The 22266-nt window shown below is 39.0% G+C and overlaps 1 protein-coding gene across 1 annotated transcript in view; it reads left to right on the forward strand.

Moving 5' to 3' along the window:
* The window catches only part of LOC121959933 (matrix metalloproteinase-17), a 97034-nt gene extending 76861 nt beyond the window's left edge, over window positions 1-20173 (forward strand). Inside the window, exons 5-10 of the mRNA XM_042509487.2 lie at window positions 3212-3388; window positions 4991-5093; window positions 7091-7173; window positions 7895-8047; window positions 8242-8499; window positions 16822-20173. Coding sequence (XP_042365421.1) covers window positions 3212-3388; window positions 4991-5093; window positions 7091-7173; window positions 7895-8047; window positions 8242-8499; window positions 16822-17147 — 1100 coding nt within the window. The 3' untranslated portion in view covers window positions 17148-20173. The remainder of the gene's footprint in view (window positions 1-3211; window positions 3389-4990; window positions 5094-7090; window positions 7174-7894; window positions 8048-8241; window positions 8500-16821) is intronic.
* The last annotated feature ends 2093 nt before the right edge of the window (window positions 20174-22266 follow it).

Genomic DNA, 22266 nt, shown 5'->3' on the forward strand with positions numbered 1-22266 from the left:
TCCCACACACTGGACCTTTAAATAAGTGAATCCAACATATTTCCAGATGTGCTATTTAAACTCCATTTGAAGCTGCTGGAATTGTTTCATCTCTTAATTTAACCTACATGCTTAAGAACAAATAAAGGAAATGTGCTGTTTCATTTCATCGCTTTAAACGTGTTTTTCCTTCTTCAAACATCAAAAGCTATAACATTTTTCAGATGTCCTGATAGAAATATTGATTCTAAAGTCTTTATGACACAAGGTAATTCAAGGTCACAATACTACAAGGATTCACATCAAATGAAAAAGATAGCCCTCGGCTAGTTGTGCTCCTGCTTCTTTCCATCTACCGTATGCTACACCGTCCTTATTAAACTTTTAGTTAAATGCTGCAGGCTATGTTTGTAGCATTCTGGGTACATCATGTGATATTCAAGGTACCCTTGAATAGATTGTATTTACTGTGCGTCAAAGTAATGAGATTATAATGCAATATCTTATGATACCCTGACAACAGTTCAGTTAGTTGGATATATGCTACCGATCTTGCAGCAATATCATTTTCTGTTAACTCTAAGCGTCACTTTCTCTCTCTCTTTTCCTCTCTCTGTCTTTCCTCCACGGATGTCTAACTCAATGAGTCCCACTCATCCACCCAAATCTCCCCGCTCTGACTTTGTCCGCAGGCATTAGGGTTTTTTTTTTCTGTCAACCTCAGATGGACTGTAAATACGATGACATGGTACTGACTTTGTTCTGAATCCCTCTTCTCTCCCCCTCGATCCCTCCTTTTATCCACCTTTCCTCTCTGCACCATGTGCTCCTGTAGATTAGAGTTGGCATTTGGCTTGGGTATATCCCAGGTGTTGTAAGCACAAGTGCATGTCTCCAATTGTCCTTTTGTCTTTTGACGGAGCGCGGCACTGAGATGTTCCCGAGCCGAGGCCAACATAAGGTTAACTGAATGCAGACTTCAGCCTAGCCACCAAGGAACTCTAAGCTAGCTTGGCTCGACACGCTAGCACTCACAATTTTTGCAAATCTAACTCTCTAAATCCCAGGTTTTGTCTTGCTTAGCAGCGCCAGACAAGGAGTTTTTGGAGGCTTTGCCTTTTCTTTTTAAGTTGAACATCGAGGGAAATGTGCTTTAATAGCCTGCAGCCTCTTTAGGTGTCTTTCCGCACTCAGGTTTTGATTGGCAGCCTGGGGGCTAAAGCAGTATTACCATAGTTATCTCACTTCTCCACATGCCTAACAGCACTCAGAGCCACCAGAGCTGTCTGTCACGCCTCTTAACTTGCAACCTATAGAGTTCACTCATAAAAGGGATAAACATGCAAACAGGAGTTGTATTTCTTATACAAAAGACAGAAACTTTAAGCAGCAAGGGGATCTCTGTGAAAGCTGAGATAGCAGCACTCAAAGTAAAAGTAACTGATCATTTATAAAAGATAGGAGAGACTGGGGGCAATTGTAACATCTTAAATTACAACAATCAGACAACAATTTAACATTTAATATATTTGTCAAATATCAGCTTTGTTCTTTCTAGCAGGATAGTATGTCATGGGCGGTCAGTCTAAAATGGTGTCCAGCCTAGCAACATCAGAACAGATTTTTAAGAGAAATGTTTTGCCTCTAGTTTAAATGTCGATGTAAAATATATTTATTATATATTTTGTGAGACGGTCCAGTCAGTATATCTTTCACCTCGCTTTGGGGGACCTTTATTAAATTCCTGCTAAAGCCCATTTCTTATGTTTTCTAAATGTGTCTTCACTTACTTTATTGATATTGTCATAACTGATTAAGATAAACCTATTTTTCAACTAATAAATACTGAAACTCAAAGGGTAGGTTAGGTAAGGTTACTTTATTTGTACCAGGCCTTCAACACTACACCTCTGCATGCCATAGTGACAAACTGGTGTCTTATACTTGATATGCTAATTATATTGTTTTAATTAAACTAGAAGTACTTGTTCAATGGATATAAGAATATTTAAATGACATCTGCTGTATATTCTTAGAAGATTATTTTTGTCCTTGGTATTTATATGAAGGTATGAAGTGTGTTGTTACATTTGTCCTCATTATTGCGCATGCACTTGGGGGCAGATGTAACATTTGACTTCTTGTACCCAAATAGCTCAGGTTTTGTGTAATGACATCAAAGCCAAAAAATGTTACGGTTGCCTCCGGTCTCTGCTACTAATCTTGTGTTTTATTATCATGTCTCAGGGTGCCAGTATTTTCGTCTCTTGCTTCTCTGTCTGTTGTTTCCTGTCACTGCCCCAAAAGGGTGCAGATCCATTTTTAAGAGCTAAAAAGATGAGCTGTGACTAAAATTTTGAGTGTGCAATTTCCTTGTTAAGTAATTTATTACTACGCTGGACAGGAACGATTGTGGGGAAGAAAAACGTGCTGTGTGCAGCATTCTGTAGCTGCTTCTTTGATTGAATTGACTGCTCACCTAAATAAGTCCAGCTTAAAAGATGAGGGGGACAAATTCAAAATTGGAGGGTGTGTGTTTTTCTGTTTTATTTCATTTTCAGTATGCATCATTACAGATGCTAGTGCATGGTGCAAACATGTATTTAATGTTTATTTTAAGAGCAAATCGACTAACTCTACATACCATAGCCAAACAATTTACATTTGCATATAGCTAACAGAAAAGCACAGAAAACAACACAAACAGAAACAGAATAAATAAAATACTATAAACCCCTAAAGAAAGGCACCTGATTATACTTTAAAAATAGAACTTGAGTTTAGAAAGGTCCCATTCATGATCCATTTTTTGCAGGTATGGAGTACTACATGACAATATAAGATGCCTAAAAACATATCCAGGGTTCCCCCTGTAGTGGAACACCTAAAAAAAGTCAAAATGTATTTCACAACATTTTCCAAAAAATAGTGAAAGTTTTGGAAAGGTTGCGGAAATCTTGCTGTGTGCAATTAATTGATGCAGTAAACTTTCAAGGATAACCTGTCGTGTAATGTAACATAACGGCAAATTATTTTCTGTAGCTCTAATATGTGTCGACTTGTAATGTTTTGCTTTTCTCCATTTTTTCATTCCAGTGGAACAAGAAGAAGTATAAATGTCCTTAAAAGCCAAAGAAAAGTTTTGACATTTTGTTAATGAAAATGTGTGGGAACCCTGCTGTAGTAATAACCTGATGATGATTTCAATGTCTCTCTTTTCTGTTTCCTTCAGACTCTCATGGGATGGATCTATTTGCAGTTGCAGTACATGAGTTTGGTCATGCCATCGGTCTGGTCCACACCTCAGCCATAGAGTCCATCATGAGGCCGTACTACCAGGGTCCTGTAGGAGACCCTCTGAAATACGACCTACCCTATGAAGACAAGGTCCGCGTCTGGCAGCTCTACGGTACGGCAGAACATCCATTCACTGCTCTGTCTGTGTGTGCAGCCCGTTTTTTACACAGAGATCCTGCAATGGGCCACAATGAAGACCCTTCATTATGCCAGCTTTGTTTTGTTGTACAGATGCAAAAAAATCCAGAATATTTCCAGTCCAGTGTGTGATTTTAGACAGCATGCGGGCGGTCCATAAGCGAAAAAGCTGTGTAACACAACAACATCGGGCAGCACTTTTTTAAATATTAACAATGGCATAATATGGCAATAACAATTATTTATGATCCATGCTATGAGATGGTTGATCTTGTCTTCTGCTCAGAGGGTTAAGACTAGACCTCTTAGTCTGTCCAATTTGCAGACATTTTCAGGTTCTGTTCTTCGAATTATCTGCTAACTGCTATCAGCAGCTTTTATAAATCTCACAGCGGTGGGTCACACATGTCTGTATAATCAACACTTTCTTAAAACATCAAACCCTTTCCATATTGCCAGCCGTCCCTTTTACACAGATGTCAGTTCGATGCTGTTACTGCCTTCGTTCCTTAAAGACGAGACAACTCTGTCTCCCCATTTGCGATTGTTATACTTTTTATGAAGAACAGCAATGCGGAAAAACAACACATCAACCCTGTGTGTGTGTGTGTGTGTGTGTGTGTGTGTGTGTGTGTGTGTGTGTGTGTGTGTGTGTGTGTGTGTGTGTGTGGGTGTGTGTGTGTGTGTGTGTGTGGGTGTGTGTGTGTGTGTGTGTGGGAAGGGGGTCGGGGGACAGAGTGAGAAAGAGCAAGTGCTTCTTGGAGCAAGGTTATTGATTAATGAAAACACAGATTGAGTTAATTGGACCTCTTTATGGCATATGACCTTATCACACTATTGACTGATATAGAGAGTAGCAGTGTGCGGGGGAGAGACTAATAATCATGGAGACGAGAATGAAGTGCAGGGAAGAATGCTGAAGGCCAGGACTGTGAACAAGGAAGATGAACTACATTTTGTTTTAAAGCACATTGTAGTGCATACTGTAGTGCAATAAAATACATGAGTAATAATGCAAAAGAACTGATGGATCTGATCAAACAAATCAAGATCAGCAGAATGTCTATTGGTTATTCTTCTTATAGATTAATTGACTAATTATAAATCAAAATCTCATTTAATTGGTAGTATGCTCAGTACCCAAATATGCATGTTCGCTAAAAACATAATATTTAAAACACTAACGCATAAGCAATCTCAGGCACAGAGGAGTAGTGTACCTGCCCTGTTGATGCAGAAGGGTTTTATTAGTGACATTTGAGTGAAAATGCATGTGAAAGTACTGAGCATATGACTGGATAAATGAGACTTGGATTATACTGAACAAGTTGTGTGAGAGTTTGTAAACAGAAGTTCAGATATAGTTTTACTGTTGTAAAATGCGGACCCCTATGACATCAGTTCATCAATAATTTTCTGGTCACTGGTATATGAGATAAACAAATTTTCTTCACGATTTCAAACTAATACGGGGTAAGTAATTGATATAGAAATGCTCCTTTTGTGAATAAAGTATTCACTTTTTGCCTTGTCTTTTTTTAGTGTATATTTATCTTCAGTCACATATCCTCCACAGGTGTCAGAGACTCAGTGTCCCACACAAATCGACCGGGCAGCCCCGCCCAGACAGCTGAACCTCCCGTCCTGCTGGATCTTCCTGAAAACAGATCCACTCTCCTGTAAGTGAAAAATGTATTGTCGTTTAAGCGTAAATACGATTGGTAGATATCTGCATGTGGATGCGGATATTTGGCAGAAGAGTGGTGATTAAGAAAAGATACCAATAGGTTTCATCCTGTGTGGACGTTTAAACTTTAGGTCAGATAGCACTCAGAAAAAAGATGATGGGGACATCATAAACTTTAGCTATTATCATCTGAGGACGATTTAAATTCAAAACAAATGCAGCCTTTGCAATTTTGAACTAAAATCTTTTACAAGGATATTTTACTGTAACAAACATTCATCCATTCTTGGCTGTCAATTGGGAAAATATATACTGTATAAAAGTAAGAATAACATTGTAATTGACTGTAATGATTTCATTGTAGGTTTTGAGCATGAAAAGTATGACAGTGTGTCAATCATAAATGTAATAATAATGTATAGAAATCATACACACATAGATTCTGAGAAACTAAGATTTCCCTCCTTTGGGTTTCTGTGTCTATTCAGATAGTATATTTGAACTATTAAACTTATCAAAACAAAAAATAAAACAAAAAAAATGTCAAATTATTTCATAAACCCTTTGGATAAGAACAAAATAATATTTTCTCTCTCTCTTTTATTATAAGGTTATGTTCTCATTATTTGTAAATAAGCCCTTGGTCTTGTTTATATTTTAGTATTGTTCAGAGCAAGTCTGCAATATTTGTGTATTTGACTGTTTGTGTCAATGTTATAATAAAAAAAACACAATCTGAGAACCATTTATATTAATACAAAATTCCATTAAAATATGTTTTGTATAGTTAGAAAATAAAAGACCTACACTAAATGCACCGCAGTGCAGCATGTCAGTGAGAGTACACAGCACATCAACTATTAGTGAATATTGAGTGATGACCTGGATTCAGTTCAGGAGTCTCTTGTCTTCTATTTCTAATGATCTGCGCACCAGGAGGCAGGCCATCATGCTGCAGTATCTCTCCAACCCACCAGGAAATGTACTTTGTCTGTGGCTCTTATATGTCTGAATATTATTATAATGTACATGAAACAGCAGGGCAAAAAAGGCTCATTCAAATCATTCTGAACATTTATGTACTTGACATCAACACCTTTTGTATTTTTGTCAACCTGCATTAGTTCTAACCTTATAGTGTCTGGTATAATAATTATAATCAAGCATAAACAGAGAGTGGCTGCTTTGTAAGTGAGTAAACCGTACTCTGATAGTCTCTTGAATTAACAGGATCAAGAGAGGGCAGCTTGCTAAGGGAGCAATCAAACTGTGTTTCAAACTACACTGACAACAACACCCGGTGCTTGCTGACCTCCATGCATATACTCACACTCATGCAAAAACTGTGCAGCAGTTCTTAACGAATAAAGCTTATAAAACCCTCTTTCCCTCACTTCTATCTGCTCTCATTAATCATTTTTCACCACCTCCATCTGGCCTAGATGCGTGGAAAAGCTGGATTGTGCCTGACATGGGTCACAAACATCGACCACTAGGCAGCGGTGTCGTGTTAATCGAGCTCTGAATGGAGATCTTTGTTGATAATGCGAGGGCTGGCGAGCTCCCACTCACAGTGGCAGCCCTGTGGTGCTAATGGCTTCGTCATTGGCAGGCTGGCCACGTCAGTGCTTTAAATCACTTATTAGCCCAGAGGATAAATGCACCCGGGGACCTCATCGTGTCAGCGTGATAGCATTTCACCTAATGTTTAGCCTTTTTAATTGAAGGAAACACGTGAACATGCGTGTTCACATTCAGACTATCAGTGGGTGGGTGCAATTATCACGGTTGGGGTTTTTTGTATGCAAATGGTTTGAATGGTTTGGACCATTTTTTTTTTTTAATTTGCACACCTTAAAGTGAGATTGTTTTTTGTAAAAACAGGTAGGTGTGTATGTAGCCTCAAACATGTTCAGAATATGAATATGAATGTAATACCTTCCTTTGTTTGAACAAATACGTTTCTTTTCTCTAACTTTCTTCTCTCAGGCTGGCACGAGACGCCCCAGACAGATGCACCAGTCACTTTGATGCCGTGGCCCAGATACGAGGGGAGGCCTTCTTTTTTAAAGGTATTCAAACCTTAAAGGAGGAAGTAAACAAGAGAGACTTCCGCACATACAGATAAATAGAGAGTGGCGATGAGAGAGAAGACATGGAGAGGAGATAACGTGAAGGGGTAATGGACAGGGGCTGGGCACAGTGGTGGCTCCAGCGATCAATAGAAAGCCAAGTCATGTGTGGCTCCCGGGGCTCGTATCACAGGCTCACACACTGTCACATATTTTGCAGGCTCAACAAAATGGTCTTTTAGGGCCCAGACTGTTTTGCTGTGTACTTTTTATCTGCTCTCCATCCTTTTTTAGCTTATATAAATATAGTTTTTTGACATTTTCCCAAGCTTTCGAAAAATATTTTTTTCTACTTACTTGCAATTTGTGGAAAAGTTTGCTTTGTTTCTAAAGTTTCTTAAGTTTTTAAAAGAAAGCAAACCAACATGCTTAGATTTCAAGGGGTTTAAATAGTTGTGAAGGCATCAGAATGCAGCATAGGTCGACGTAGGTTTCCAGGGGTTAAAGTAGCCAAACAAAATTGTTATACTTAAAGAGATATATAAAGTTGCTTTAATGGTGATTTTTTGAGCAGTAGTTCATCAATTAGCTCCATCAATGTAAAGAAGGGATAAGGATCTGTAATATGATCACTGCAGAAACAGCACATTTTTCTTGTTTTAGACTCCAACAGGATTTTGTGAAGAAGTTCCTAGCTGTGCCCTCTTCCTGTCTTTCATAGGGAAATACTTTTGGCGATTAACAAGAGAGAAGCACCTGGTGTCTCTACGTCCCGCTCAGATCCATCGTTTCTGGAGGGGCCTTCCACCCAATCTGGATAGTGTGGACGCTGTGTATGAGAGACCGGGGGACCACAAAATAGTCTTTTTCAAAGGTAACTATTTCTATCTGATTTCACCTTCTGTCTGTCTGTATAGATTTAGTTTACCACTATCTTTGCCTTCTTGCTACTCCATATCAAGCACAATTGACACTGATGTATTTTTAAGTGTTTTTGTCATGATTAGGTGTTAACATGCCAAACTATAAGTGTCGTTTCCCTGTGATCTCTGTGTCTACCCTCTTCAGGTTTGAAGTACTGGGTATTTAAAGACAATAATGTGGAAGAGGGCTACCCTCGTCCAATCAGTGACTTTGGCCTGCCCATGGAAGGAGTGGATGCAGCTTTTGTTTGGCTACACAATGACAAAACCTACTTCTTCAAGGACAGCCACTACTGGCGCTACGATGACCACCTGAGGCGTATGGACCTGGGCTACCCTAAAGACAGCACGCTTTGGAAGGGGCTGCCGCCACAACTGGACGACGCCATGAGGTGGTCTGATGGTGAGTCGCCATACAAATCAACACTTAACACTAGGAATGTCCTGATTTGACCTGGGTGTTTATTTATGCTATTCACCGAAGTTATAAGCACTTGTTTCATTTCAGCTCAGTGTGAGAGAGTCTTGCATTCTGCTGTCATCTATGGTGCATGATTTTTCACCAGACAGACAGTGTTGGAGAGCCAATGATAATCACACTCAACATGCCACTGCAAAAAGCCAGTAATTATAATGTATTAATGAGATCCACACAAAAGATGTACAGACAAGGAAAATAAACACTCAGTGGAACACAATTCATTCAGGTAACTCAGGCAAAAGCTGCACTGAAGCAACAAACACTGGATAATGCTCTCTTGAGGAGAGAGAGAAATTCCCTCAAGAGAGCAGCAAGGCCAAAAAGATTAAAGAGAGGGTTTGTTAGTTTATGCTTTGTTATTTTGGTAAAATAATAAAAACTACGAAAATAAAAAAAAAGACACTAGAAAACAGCTTCAATGCAGGGTTGGGTTTTTTTTATTAAAAACTGTAGCACTATTCAGTTGCCAAGTTTATAAAGTGGACTGATTTAATAACTTCAATGTACTTGAAGTGTGCACTGTGCAGCTGTATTATTCAGGAAAATAGTATCAGATCAGGACTTTGTATCAGAAAATACCTAATTTTAAATGACTTAGATCAGGAATGGCACTGATTTTTATGTTTTTTACCTGTAAGATAACAAGGGTAATAACAAAATGTAAACAGAACCGCAAACATATATTTCCCGATGAGTGGAAATCCACTAAAAGTGGGAACCATGGTTGTTAATTCTTACATGGCTCTAATGCAGGGATGCTCAATTTGCTTTGCTTAGGGTCCACTTTTGCAAAATGACATACATGTTTTTAGGATATTTCTGGAATTTTAGAACGTTTCTGGAATTTTAGGACATTTCTTGGATTTTAGGACATTAGGGGCTTAGCTAGGACCTCTGTTGGTGTGTCATCCACTGGCATATTTTTTTTGTTCATAGACCAGCTCCATTTTGATGCTGTGTATGCACTCCTTATGTATACCAGAAGTATAAAAATAGCTCCCACTATGAATCACATTTTTATTGTGAATTATAAAATGCCTGTCGGGCCACAAGGTATCCTATCAGGGGCCAGATTTGGCCCACAGGCCGTAAGGTGAGTATCACTGCTCTAAAGGGAGCTATGAAAAGTTGGGAAAACTTTTCGTCACTTGGGTAATCTTAAATTGGAGTTGAGACAACAAATTGTACATGGAAAATAGGCTTAATAAAACCGTAGGTGTGGAATTTGGCAGAAGTAGGCATTATTTAGGCCTGCAGTAGTAGCTGTCAGCTCCACTTCTAAAGGCTACAAACAATTAGATCAACTTATCTGACTTAAAAAATTAATATTCATACCCATGTTAATGCTTTTTGCCATTTTTAACAGCACCAGTAAAATATTTAATCATGCAAGTGAACATTACTAACTGCCTGCAGACAAACACAACTCCCCACAAAAACTCATCTAGATATGCAGGTCCTTGGTAAAAAAAAAAAAAAAAAAAAAGACGATGTGTGCATACACAATGACTAATAACTGGTGACCCATAAAAAGTGAGCTGTCTTTATGGAAAATGTATGATTGCCTTAAGGGACCAAGTTTCCACACAACAAACTTTTTAGATTACACACACTGAGTCAGTCTACCAGAGAGAGGCTGTAAAACTGGCATCTCTGCTTGCCAACAACAGCCCTGACCTTTACACTGCAAACACAGTAGAGCAGTGTTGGGTGTTATGATTCCACATGCCGGCCTCCCTTTATTAATCCATGCTGCCACTGTAAGCTCAGCAAAGATGGTCAGATTCAAGGGGCGCACGCTTTTGAAAAGCACTGAAATGGGATGACAAGATTGCTAATCTAAGCAAGAGGTCTTACAGAGAAATGTTCCTCCTGCATTAACCTCGGAGATCAATGTCTCACAGTCGATCCTGATCTGGTTCTGCAGATCCGTCGTCAGATGCAACTTTGCCTTCTCCTGCTCCAAGATGAAACAGAAGTTTTTCATTTGAACAGTTAAGCAGTCAGTTTGCAGTTGTCTTCCCTGAAGATTACCTAAAGACTATCTCCCTACCTGAATGGCACAAGAGCAACAATAAAGCCAATGAAATAAACTGCCAAATTACCACTTTTGGCAGACTAGCATTTTACACACTGTGCTCTAGCACACAGTTTCAGTGCACTAGTCCTAATACTATCCAATTCAAAATCAATAACCTCCCTGCAGCCATTAACCGAATTAACCAGCCATCCTACCAAATATGTCAATATTCCATTGATTGCAATGGAATATTGCATTTTTTAATATTTAGTTGTACTTTAATTTCTTGATGTAAAATCTCAGTTTGCTGGCAGGTTCTGTTTATATGTTTACTCCTATTTTGATTTTACTCCCATTACTTTTGTAAGTCTTGAACTGTGTTTCTCTTCCATGATTGAGCGAATGTCATTTTACTTGCACACTTTAAAATTTACCCATGCAGAAATGTGTATTTTCCATATTTAAGGCTGCAAAACTCAGTATCTTCATATCAACCATGTATCAAACGACTACTTGTAATGTAAAGGTGTCTCATAGTGACAAATCCAAACAGAATGGTACCAGAATCCACAGTTTCTCTCAGCTCTGTGGAGTGTTTTAGCATCTTTCAGCGCATTGTTTTGGTTTTACTAACTTTATTGTTTTATTCATACTCACTCAAGTTTTTTGTTCAATGTTTGGGTGTCATTAAAACATCTCATGATCAATAATAGTACCAGATTAAACTATGAGGTAGATAATGATGGCATCACAATACAGTTATTCTGTGATACTTGATGTTGCAAGACATATAACTTACAATACATAATAATATCTGCGTAACTGAAGAAGACAGAAACCCAAAAACCTGCAAAAATCAGGAACTATGTATATATTAACTGCATTATAGTGTCAGTTTCACAGAATTTGACAACTGGTAAGAAACAATGTACAGAAAGTTCATAAAGTCTCATCTTAGTGCTTTAACACACACACACTGTATTCATTATAAGCTAACTTACAGTTGTGTAAGTGTTAGTTCTTTTCTCCCTGATGAGATCAGGATGATGAAGAATCATCATGGCCATTTATGTGGCACACGTACTTTCACAAGACAGTCGTTGCATATCTTGTAGCATTTATTGATTTTGTTTGTCCCATGTGTGTTGTAAAGGCCCAAGTGGGCCCAGACTTCCGACTTGAAAGATGACGGTGCCTCTTTGATTTATTGTCCCCCCGCTGTCCACACTGCCATTTCACTTCACTTTATCTTCATTCTTTTGATAAGCGCCACCAGGAGGAGTCATGAAGTAGTGAATCTGGTTAGTCAAACTGGCAAGAGCATGGATTTATAAAAATAACAAAATTTGGTGCCAGTGTATAGATAATGCATCACAGAGGTGCATTTATAGGCACAGATTAAATCATGCAAATCATACAATCATGTTTTAGGTTGGAAACAAAAATGGTTGTCAAAAAATATGCAGATATCATTATGTTTTAAGCATTAACATATGACAGTATTTCTGTTTTTATCCTCACTGTGCTAGCCTCAGCTTTTGCATTCTTGGAAGCTACACTGGGAATAGCAGGTGTTTTATCAGGCTCCCAAGTTGTCTCTCCTTATCTCCACTTTCAGCCTGAACTGTTTGTTAAACTTAAATGTGTGAGCACCATCCTCACACAGACTGCAGCCTGCAGCATTTGAGCTGATTGTGGCTCTCAGTGACCACGGCCAAGACTTCTTTCTTTTCTGAGTGTCCTGCTCATCTGCAGTCACTTTGTGGTCACTCGTGAGACTGTTTCACTGTGGCAGCATGGCCACTGCCTTCTGTCCATATGTAATTAAACTGCTTCCAGAATATGATTGTGGACATTTCTGAAACACATCAGGGGAGAAGTGTCAGTGGCAGATGGACAACATGAGCATTGTTCTCTGCTAACTGCTGGACATTGGCATGTTGTTTTTATGACATATGGTCAACCACTGGCCCCCCTGTCTTCCCCCCATAAAACAGCACCATAGATCGGTTGTACAAGCAGCTTATTACAGCCCATATTTATGTTTAGTTTAGGCAGAAACATCTAGTGGATGTAGTAATTATGTTTGAAGCAAAGGAGGAAGTCAGGTGACGTAGAGCAACAAAGAGCAACAAAGTCCATGTGGGGAGACAAGAGACGGTTCAGAAAGGAGACAGAGCACTTTAAAGTCATTTCTTGTCTCTGTGTCACATAGGTCTATTCAATCTAATGGGGGTTGTTTGGAGCCAACATTGCAGGATTTTTTAAACCATTCATTTTACCTTGTGACTATGTAGCAGCCTGATATTGTGTGGCAGTAGCTTTTTTTAATCTTGTGTTTGTCCCTTTTTTGTCATCCTGTCGCTTCCATAAATTCAGACTTTTTTTGTGGTTTCACACAGTGTAGGCAGACTCATCATTATGAGTCCTTTTTTTCCTCAGCAGCAGTCAAGCAGTGGAAAATTAATCGGTTGATCTGGTTGAAGCTGAACAGATCAGATCAATGAGTGAGAGGAGGACCTGCTGACAGAGGGAATGAAAGCAAACTTTTAGACCCAGCGCAATGAACAGATACATTTCTGCTTATCTGCTCTGCGCAAGACGTGCAATGACTAACCAAGCGGTATATATGTATATTCCAAAAGCGTTCTTAATGAACGATGCAGCTCCAAAAATATAAAATCAATACGTGGCGAAAGATGGTATGCAGAGTTGGCACTGACATTCGCTAACCAACACAATTACAATGTTATTTGTTTTGTTTTGTTTTTTGTTGTTGTTTTTGTTTGTTTGTTTTGTTTCGTTTTTTGTTTTGTGTGACCTATACATCTTCACTAATGTCATTGTCTTATCTGTACCTCATACGGAGTAGATCAGCAGGATATTAATATCAGGTCTCAGCACTATAATATGTTTCACCTGCCGTTGTTGAATCTTTCTAATTAACAAGCTGGGATTGTTGGGAGGAATCAGTCTGATGTAGTACAAGAAACATTCACAGAATATTTATGAGTCAATATTAAAAGAGAACATTCAAACTGGCAGAATCATGAAACATACCCTCACAAAAAAGGGTTCACTCACATGTCGTTTGTAATGTGCTCCATTTACAAATAATGTCTTAATGTCAAACTCGTCGTTGTAAACCAATATAAACAGATCATTAACAAAAGCCCAAGGTGATATTCATATACAACCGTTTAGATTAACAACTGATACACCAATAAAATGCATTAGCTCAAATGCACATTTAGTTTATATTATTCAATTAGTGTGTGCATCAATGCTTGTGTGGTCCCTCCTTCATATCGCTCTCCTTCACCTCCCTTTTAAACCATAACCTCACCTCTCTCGTATTACTTCTCTTCATACTCTGGCTCGCTTTATAGGAGTAGGTGCAGTAATGTGATTATTATAGGAGCATGTCACGCCTAAATCCGCCATGTCAGTAATCTTTACAGACTATGTGCATCTGTGCCCGTAAAACACGCTGGTCTTTTAGCTCCTATAAAATGTCTATAGTGCCTTGTATAAAACTCGAGCATATATGAGAGTGCATATCTCTCTCTCTGTGTGTGTGTGTGTGTGTGTGTGTGTGTGTGTGTGTGTGTGTGTGTGTGTGTGTGTGTGTTTGTAGGCTCACATCTGGCTTCTGGTAATTATGTGTGGCATTAGCATGACATTACCCATTATGAGGAGTTAGTGCGTGCTGAAAAATGAAGTGCAATAATTAAAAAATTAAATATACCGCCTTGATCTATACAGTCTGAACTGAACTTTTTTCTTTTTTAATGTATTTTGATGGTGTTCATATTCACAACATGTACAACTAATGTCTACAGCCAATTTGTTTCAAAGTTTCTCTTGCAGTTACAACTTGAAACGCTAATTAATTAAACCAACTAAGACTGGGACTCCCTGGTTACAAAGGTAAAAACTGAGAGCCTTTTTCATAACTTTAATCACTGTGCAGCATAGCAGGTATAAGACTTAATTAGTCACAAAATATGAACTTAATCAGTAAGACATCTGTTACATTGCCAATAAAATATCTGGATTATTTTAACAGTAATAAATACAGCAATGATAGATTTTATGCCTCCACACCCTTGACAGCAGTGGCCAGATGCAAAATTGTTTTGGGTTGTCCATCCAAACATACGTACGCATGTCTGTTCCATTCTAGTAAACGAAATATCTCAAAAACCATAAGAATTATTTTGCTAATTATGATAAAATCTCACATCAATTTCTATTATGATAAAATAATGAAGTGATGATAATTTATATCCCAAAGTCCAAGGGTCAGCTTCACTGTGACATTATAATGTACTGCAAAAATGCTTTTCTGGCATTTATTCAATGTCATAACTCAGATGCAGAGACATTTGACATCAGATACTGAATTGTCAACGCTAATCTTGGGTGTCCACTTTGAAACTAAATAAATAAACTTCATCATATAGAGATAAATTACATAGGTAAAAATCAGTTAAATCCTATCAATCTCAGTAGACTGTCAGCATTAGGATGCTTGTTTAAAGTGAGACACAAAAACTGATGTTTGTGTTGATCTAGCTATCATTTAACATAATATATATCTGGTTCTTAAAAGTAAAATGAGCCAACATGTATGTAAATGCAGTCCAAGCAATATTTTGTACATATTTGGTTGTTTCCCATTCTCCTTCATTCTTTAATTCTTCTTAAGAGGCTGTAAAGACCCTGACACACCAAGCTGAGGGTCGGCTTTAGATCAATATCAGGCTCATCAGTTATCAATTTGCCATGTGACCCGCACTGATGTCCATTATCTTCTTTGTTCTGCAAATTTTGCATGCTGAATTGCCGTTGGAGACAGTGGAGCCCATCGGTGATTGAAATTACTCCTATCGATAGTTCAGCTCAGTGGATGACAAGAGTTGTTTTGTTTTTGACCTGAGACTGAAAAGGTTTACAAGATATTTGTTGTGGTATATAAATTCAAGGTTTATGGGTAATGTATTAATTCTGTTTCGTGACTGAACAATACAATCATATGTTGTGATATACAGTCTAAGAAAATGAAACTTTAAAGGTCTTTTGCATTTTTGATCCTGACATTTCCTTTGACTAGACAGTGGCCTTAGATCTGGAGTCAATCTCTAGGTGCTGGAAAAAGGTTGCCTTCTGTTCCTCAGCAATAACAATAGGTCAGACACCGAGGACATATTGTCTTCCCATAGAGATTAACAATGTTTACTTTAACTGGCATTGTTTTTGGCATCCTTTACCAAGCAAACCCCCTTTAAGGAATGCCTCTGCCAGTTGGCTGCACAGATTAGGCTTTGATAAAGCACTTGTAGATGTTCAAAACTGGCACAAAAACAACTAATTAGCAGCAGGTACTCAGTCCTTATTTCAGGCTACTCTCGATGGGAGCAAGCTACATCACCTCTCTCCCCTGCAGCAACTCCCAGCTGAATGTGTAGAAGCTCTTTTTTCTGTCAGGTGTTCAGAGGTCTGTGTTGTGTCTGAGCTGTTGCCAGCCTCAGAGGTCCTGCTCCAAGCGCTCTGGTGTGTTTGTGTGAGTGTGTTTGTGATTTGTCTGTGTTTGTGTGTGTCATAACAGTCCAAAAGCAAAAGCAAAAAGAGAGGACCGCCCCCCCAAAAAATGCCCAATTGTATGGAAAGACAAGAAATGCATGTATGCATGCATTGTAGGCAAATTCACATATACACACACACACCTTTGGGCCGGAGAACTGGAGCCACATCAAAGCTTTTATCTGCCTTTAGGCTGCTTCCACAAGCCTAGGATGAAGCGAAAATGGTAGAGAGAGGAGGAGAGAAAAATGAAGAAGACAACTCATGATGAACAGTGAGTGAGAAGAGTTTTTAAGGAATGATAGAGGCCATTGCGAAACCTCAGATTTAAGAAATGGACGTAATGCTGAATGGAGGAGAGGAATGTTAAGAGAACAATGCTGGAGGGGAAGCAAAAGTAAGTTATAGGACACAGAAAAAAAACATCCACAGTGTTAGTTATATATTTGTCTTTTTCAATAATCCTGCTAATGTATTTGTTTTTTGTATTTTAATACTTAATTTGCATCCTTGTTGCATTTTCATCTGCCTCAAGGAAAAAGACAAAAGTTTTTCAGTTGTAGTATTTCACTGGATTTCAAAACATACTGTAATGCCACCTTTCTGCTCTGTCTCTCCCTCTCTCTCTCTCTCTAAAGGCTCATCCTATTTCTTCAAGGGGAAGGAGTACTGGCGAGTGCCAAGCAGTGACATGGAGGCGGAGGCAGGATATCCCCGCCCCATCGCTAAAGACTGGCTGCTGTGCACCGAGATGCAGTCGGACTCTCCGGACACGGAGCCAAAAAGCACAGAGACGAGAGTCAACGTGCACCATCACCCAGACCACGCAGAGAATGGATACGAGGTGTGCTCCTGCACCTCTGACACCGCCTCTCCTTTAGGCGCCCGGCCCTCCCCATCTCCCTTGTGGCTCCTGCCACCTCTCTGGACGCTCTCGCTCTCTCTCCGCTCTGAACTGCTATGATGCCAAAGCATGGGAAGTTCTCAAGCTGGGTACAAGACAGAGACTTGTTGCTGGAGGGCCAGTGGACATTCAGTCCAAATACAAACTGGAACATTTTGTTCATATAAATATCAACTGGTATGTTTTTGCTATTATTTTTGCTGTTATTTATTTCACATGCCATTTGATGGTCTTTTAAAGCGCCTTGCAGTATGAGTAGTACATGCAGTTATCATATTATCATACTAGGGTATATCTAGTGGGCATCAATCCACCGACAATGACATTGCTAGTACCGTGCTTAACTAATTGAGTTACACAGTCCCGGTTCTATGTCTTCTCATATTTACTTTTTTCACATACAACAAGTCTACAGCAATAATGAATGACATCCTGGGATGTAGGCGTTTAGCAGTTGGTATCCTGAGATTAAGACTGGTTTACACTAGGGCTGTCAAATAATAACATTTTTTAAATTGCTATTAATCGTAGAATTTCAATAGTTAAATGTGATAAATTAAATTTTTAATCACATTTTTTCAATTCTATTATTTTGCAATACAAAACAGTTATAAACTCCATACTGCCAAAGTAAAGCAATTGTTACCGGATTGTCTCGATTAGGACTTAAATGACAGCAAATCTGCATGGGACTAGCATAAAGTGGGCATGTCTGTTAAGGGGAGACTCATGTGTACCCATAGAACATATTTTCATTCATTTCAATTGAGATGAGAGATGGGAGAGGACCCCAGTGAGATGGCCATGCTGTTTTTCCATCACCTGGAGCATTATTTTGCCCTCTTCCTGAAAGGCTAGCATGACATGCTGGATTCCTTAGGTGTTCTGGGTTCATATGATACCAGTACCTTCACTCTGGCTCAGCAGTTAACAGTATTTAGAAAGAATGAAATCAACATGTTATGTACTGACCATAATGCGTTAACACTGACAGCCTTAGTTGACACATAAATAGATTTAAAGGTACGTTTTACCTTACAAGAATTATTCTACATTTTGGGAAATTAAATACCGTTATTCTCTTTCTTGCTGAGAGTTAGTTGAAAAGATCACCAATCTCAGGTCTGGTGTATATTCATAGAGAGTGGTGTATATTAAGCTACAGCTAGCAGCTGGTTAGCTTAGCTTAGCAATAACACGAGAAAAGGAAGAAAAAGCAAACCAATAACCTTTTACCCTTTGACAAATCAAGGTTAGCAGATTCCCCTTGTTTCCAGTCATTATGCTACACTAAGCTAACCAGGTCCTGGCTATGGCCCTATATTAGTCTCAGGATGTTGTGATATTGTGATTGCAACAATAACACAAATTCAGCCAATCCCCATTAATTCTGATCAACCTTGCAATTTTGTCCAATCACTGCAACTTTATTGCAAATTTGACAATTTAAAATGCTTAGCATGTTATTCCCTCAGTCCCTTTGTCACTTTCTCTTTGTTTATTATAAGATTACTGCTGTAGGACCGAAGCTCTGTGTCTGGGGTCACACAGACACAGTGACAGGGCTAACTGTATGCATCACACGGCTAACATTACCCAATGAAAATTTGTAGTGTTAACAGAAGAGTCAAGACGTTTTGATGTCTGTGATATTAACAGTTTGGAATCAGTTGTTAACCGCTGCTGTGAGGCTTGTGCTCAAGTGGGCAAACATCATAACGAGTAGCGGTGAGATCATGTTGTGCTTCGTTAGCTTGTAGAGAGAAGCTCGCAGAGATGATACTTCAGTGTTGCATCAAACAGGATCAACAGCTGGTTGTCAGTGATCAGATGTTGCAGCACCAATCCTAAAAAGGGACTGTTGTATTCAACATACAAAATGAGAATGTTATTGATCTTTTTATCAAACCATCACAACAGATTAAAAAAATGGTACTTCTCAAAATGTCAAACTATTGCTCAACATTGTACCTGCAGGTAGAACTTCCTGTCAGGCTGGTTTCTGCTTTCAGCACTCTTCACAAATCAAACACTTTAAGTTTAGGTTGGTTACAGTTGAAGCCATAATTAAGAGCAAGATAGTCTACGGGCCAGGGGGTTGGTCATGCTAGTTTTAGGGAACCATGTCTCGTGGTGATTCTCTTAAAGGTCTATGTCCCTAGTGTTGGAAAATGTATGATAGCATTGCTGCAATAGCAAAATTTGTGGATCTGGATCACTGACTATGTTTGGGCTTTGGGTTCACCAAACCCTAGAGAAATGGCCAGTATCTTAACTCGGCCTGACAGGAAGAGCTGCCTGCAAGACTGAAACCAGGGTAAAGAATGACATCTGGGATATAGATACTGTATTCAGACAGGTGACTGACACCCCAACATGTATCTAGGCAGACAGGTGAAAAGTACCCTGAAATGTAGTGGAGGCAGATAGTAAGGTTTACAGATGAATTGCCCATGGGCTGTTGACAGGAAGACAAATGAATGGCATGCTTGGATGTTGACAGGTAGATGAATGGCATTGCGGACTGTAATCAAGTAGACAGGTGAAAACCATCCAGCAGGGCTACATTAGGAAAAGGGCAACTTGCTGTGCCAAGTGTGACAAATGAAGATTTCCTGTAAGACAAAGTTATAATTAAGAGTTTCTCATTGTCGTATATCCCTTACCTTTGCTCTTTGAGGAGTCATTACTCACGTACCTTCATGAACTTCATTTTCAGCCGTGGTACAGAAGCATTCCTTGCTATTATCAGAGGCAGCATTGGTTTTGTTGTATTTTTGGGGTAAAAAATATGGATAGATTGTGAGTCCATATTGCTATTGTCAGGTTATAGTTCATGGAGCCTTTATTTTCTCACCACTGGACCATCAATCCAAGCTCCTTATGGCGATGCCATTAGCAGAGGTCACAAGATAGCAACCAGATTTATTCTTGCTGATATATTTACCTTCAATTTCAGTATGGACACAGATATATTTGAGTTGAGATGTTCCATGGTTACTTCAAACCAAGTGGACTGTGTATATTTCAAGGTGTGTTTTCTAATGTAAAATATTTTTGTAGAAAAATAAAAGAATCTGAATGACTTTGCGGGCTGACATGAATTTGTACAGAGACACATTTTCTGAGTACTCCGTGTTGCGGCTGTGTGGGCGTGAGTGTGTAATTATTTAGTGTCATTGAAAAGGAGCCCGGCCTTGAAAGCAGATGAAGGTAACGTGACAGCTTGCAGACACCAACTGGGAGCCGCTCTCCGTCTCTCTGATGTTCTTAAGTATGTTTCCTCTTGTAATGGTCACTGCTGTTTGTCAGGAAAGCAAACCACATCATGTCAATCACACCACACACTAGCTCTGAGTGGCTTTATGAACAGATTTGCTGGCGGAGGATTATATATAACCGCACTTTTTTTAAGTAAAGTACATCAGAGAAGTAACGTCAACCGATCCAAAAACATTCGACAGCTCAGATACTGCTTAGTTGGAGATCAAAGTGAGCTGTCTGGAGTAAACAACTAACACAAGTGCTTAGCAACACTGCGTGCAAGAACCCCATGTCAATCAGACTTTTAAAATGAAAGCAATTAAATTAAGCAAGATGTTACAGATGCCTTCTACCAGAAAACACAAAACCAAACTCCATTCTGTTTAAATAGTCTCAACCATTATTTCTGCTGTAATGACCTTCCTGCTTTATTGCTTATTATTCTGTTTACAACAGTGTTTTCTTTTCAGTGTACCAAGATTACATGCCCAAACACAACTGCCATTGTGTTTTGTTGAAATATGTTGTACCTCTGTCATGCTTTTCAATATACTTTTTTCAAAATTCTCATAATTTATTATCATGTTAGTTAAAATGAATCCATTGTTATTCCCTCTGCATCTCCCCTTTTGTCACGCCTTGCAGGCCGGGGTGTGACACCACTAAGAGCAGCAATTTTTCTTCCCTCCTCTTGACACACTCGAGTGGTGTTAATTAACTGGTGTGGCTCGGCGGCCACCGGGAGAGCACCTGCTCCCTGGGGCAAATGCGCCAAGATGGGTCACTGTTCAGCAGTTTGTCCAACTGATCCTATTTGAATTGCTACTTTAACCAAACCTAGTTTTTAAAATTTAACAGTGTGGAGGTACTCTCTAATGGGTATTTGATCAGGTTGCAATGAGCATTATATCAAATTGTATTATTTTAATTAGAGTTGTTAAGTTTGAAATGATTGCATTTTTTGAAAGAAAAAATCCTTTTATTTTTATCAGCAGTTCCACATTCACTAAATTCAATTACGACATCACAGCCCGAGTTGGTCTTGATTGGCACGGCTGTCTAATAAAAGTGTGAAATATTTCCAGCCAGACAGGTTTTTATTATTAAAATAAAGACATCTCCATTTCCTGAGGCCCTGAACTGTGATTGCTTCATGTGTTATGGCCTGCAGAGTAACACCAACTGATTACATTACAAGTACACACACAAAATATACAAATAATATATTTTGTTTTCAAATTGTATTCTCCTACATTTCATATGAAAAATTAGGCATAATCATCATGTTACGCTATGAACATCTCGGTGCAGCGGCAGATGTTTCTATAGCAAACATGGGGGTACCTAGGGTACCACCACCCATCTGTTTTTTTTTCTTTAATTTTTTTCTTTTTATTTATTTATTTTTTTAAGGAACAGAGAGAAAAACATATACAAAGATTAGAGCAAGAGATCATGAAAAGGCAAAAGTCAACCAGGAAGTAGTACAGAACAAAGAAAAAAGAAGTTGAAATTTGCAAATTTGCTCCTACAGTATTCTGTAGTGGGCTGAAAAATGGGCCCTAAATGGAATTGCCCAGGGGTTCCATAATGGCTCAATACTAATTACCCTAGTAGGCCCCAGATAAGATGCCCATTTTTGGCCCACGTACCCACTTTGCACCCAGTTACCCCTCGCATAACCCATGTGTGGCCTACTGGGGGAAACCCACCCATATGGGCAACTGGCACAGGGCCATTATGGTACCCAACGACATTCCCATATAGGGCCCATTTTTTAGACCATTTACTACCCACATGAGCTCTACTTATGCATGTTGGCTGGATTTGGGTGGAACCTTCAATAAAACGACTGATACGGCTCTAATGATGAGGTCTGGGTTTTAGCAGGGGGAGCATACAGGAAAAAACAAGC

Source organism: Plectropomus leopardus, chromosome 20, assembly GCF_026936395.1.
Source record: "Plectropomus leopardus strain MGB_pleo_1.0 chromosome 20, ASM2693639v1, whole genome shotgun sequence".
In the NCBI taxonomy this organism is placed as follows: Eukaryota; Metazoa; Chordata; class Actinopteri; order Perciformes; family Serranidae; genus Plectropomus; species Plectropomus leopardus.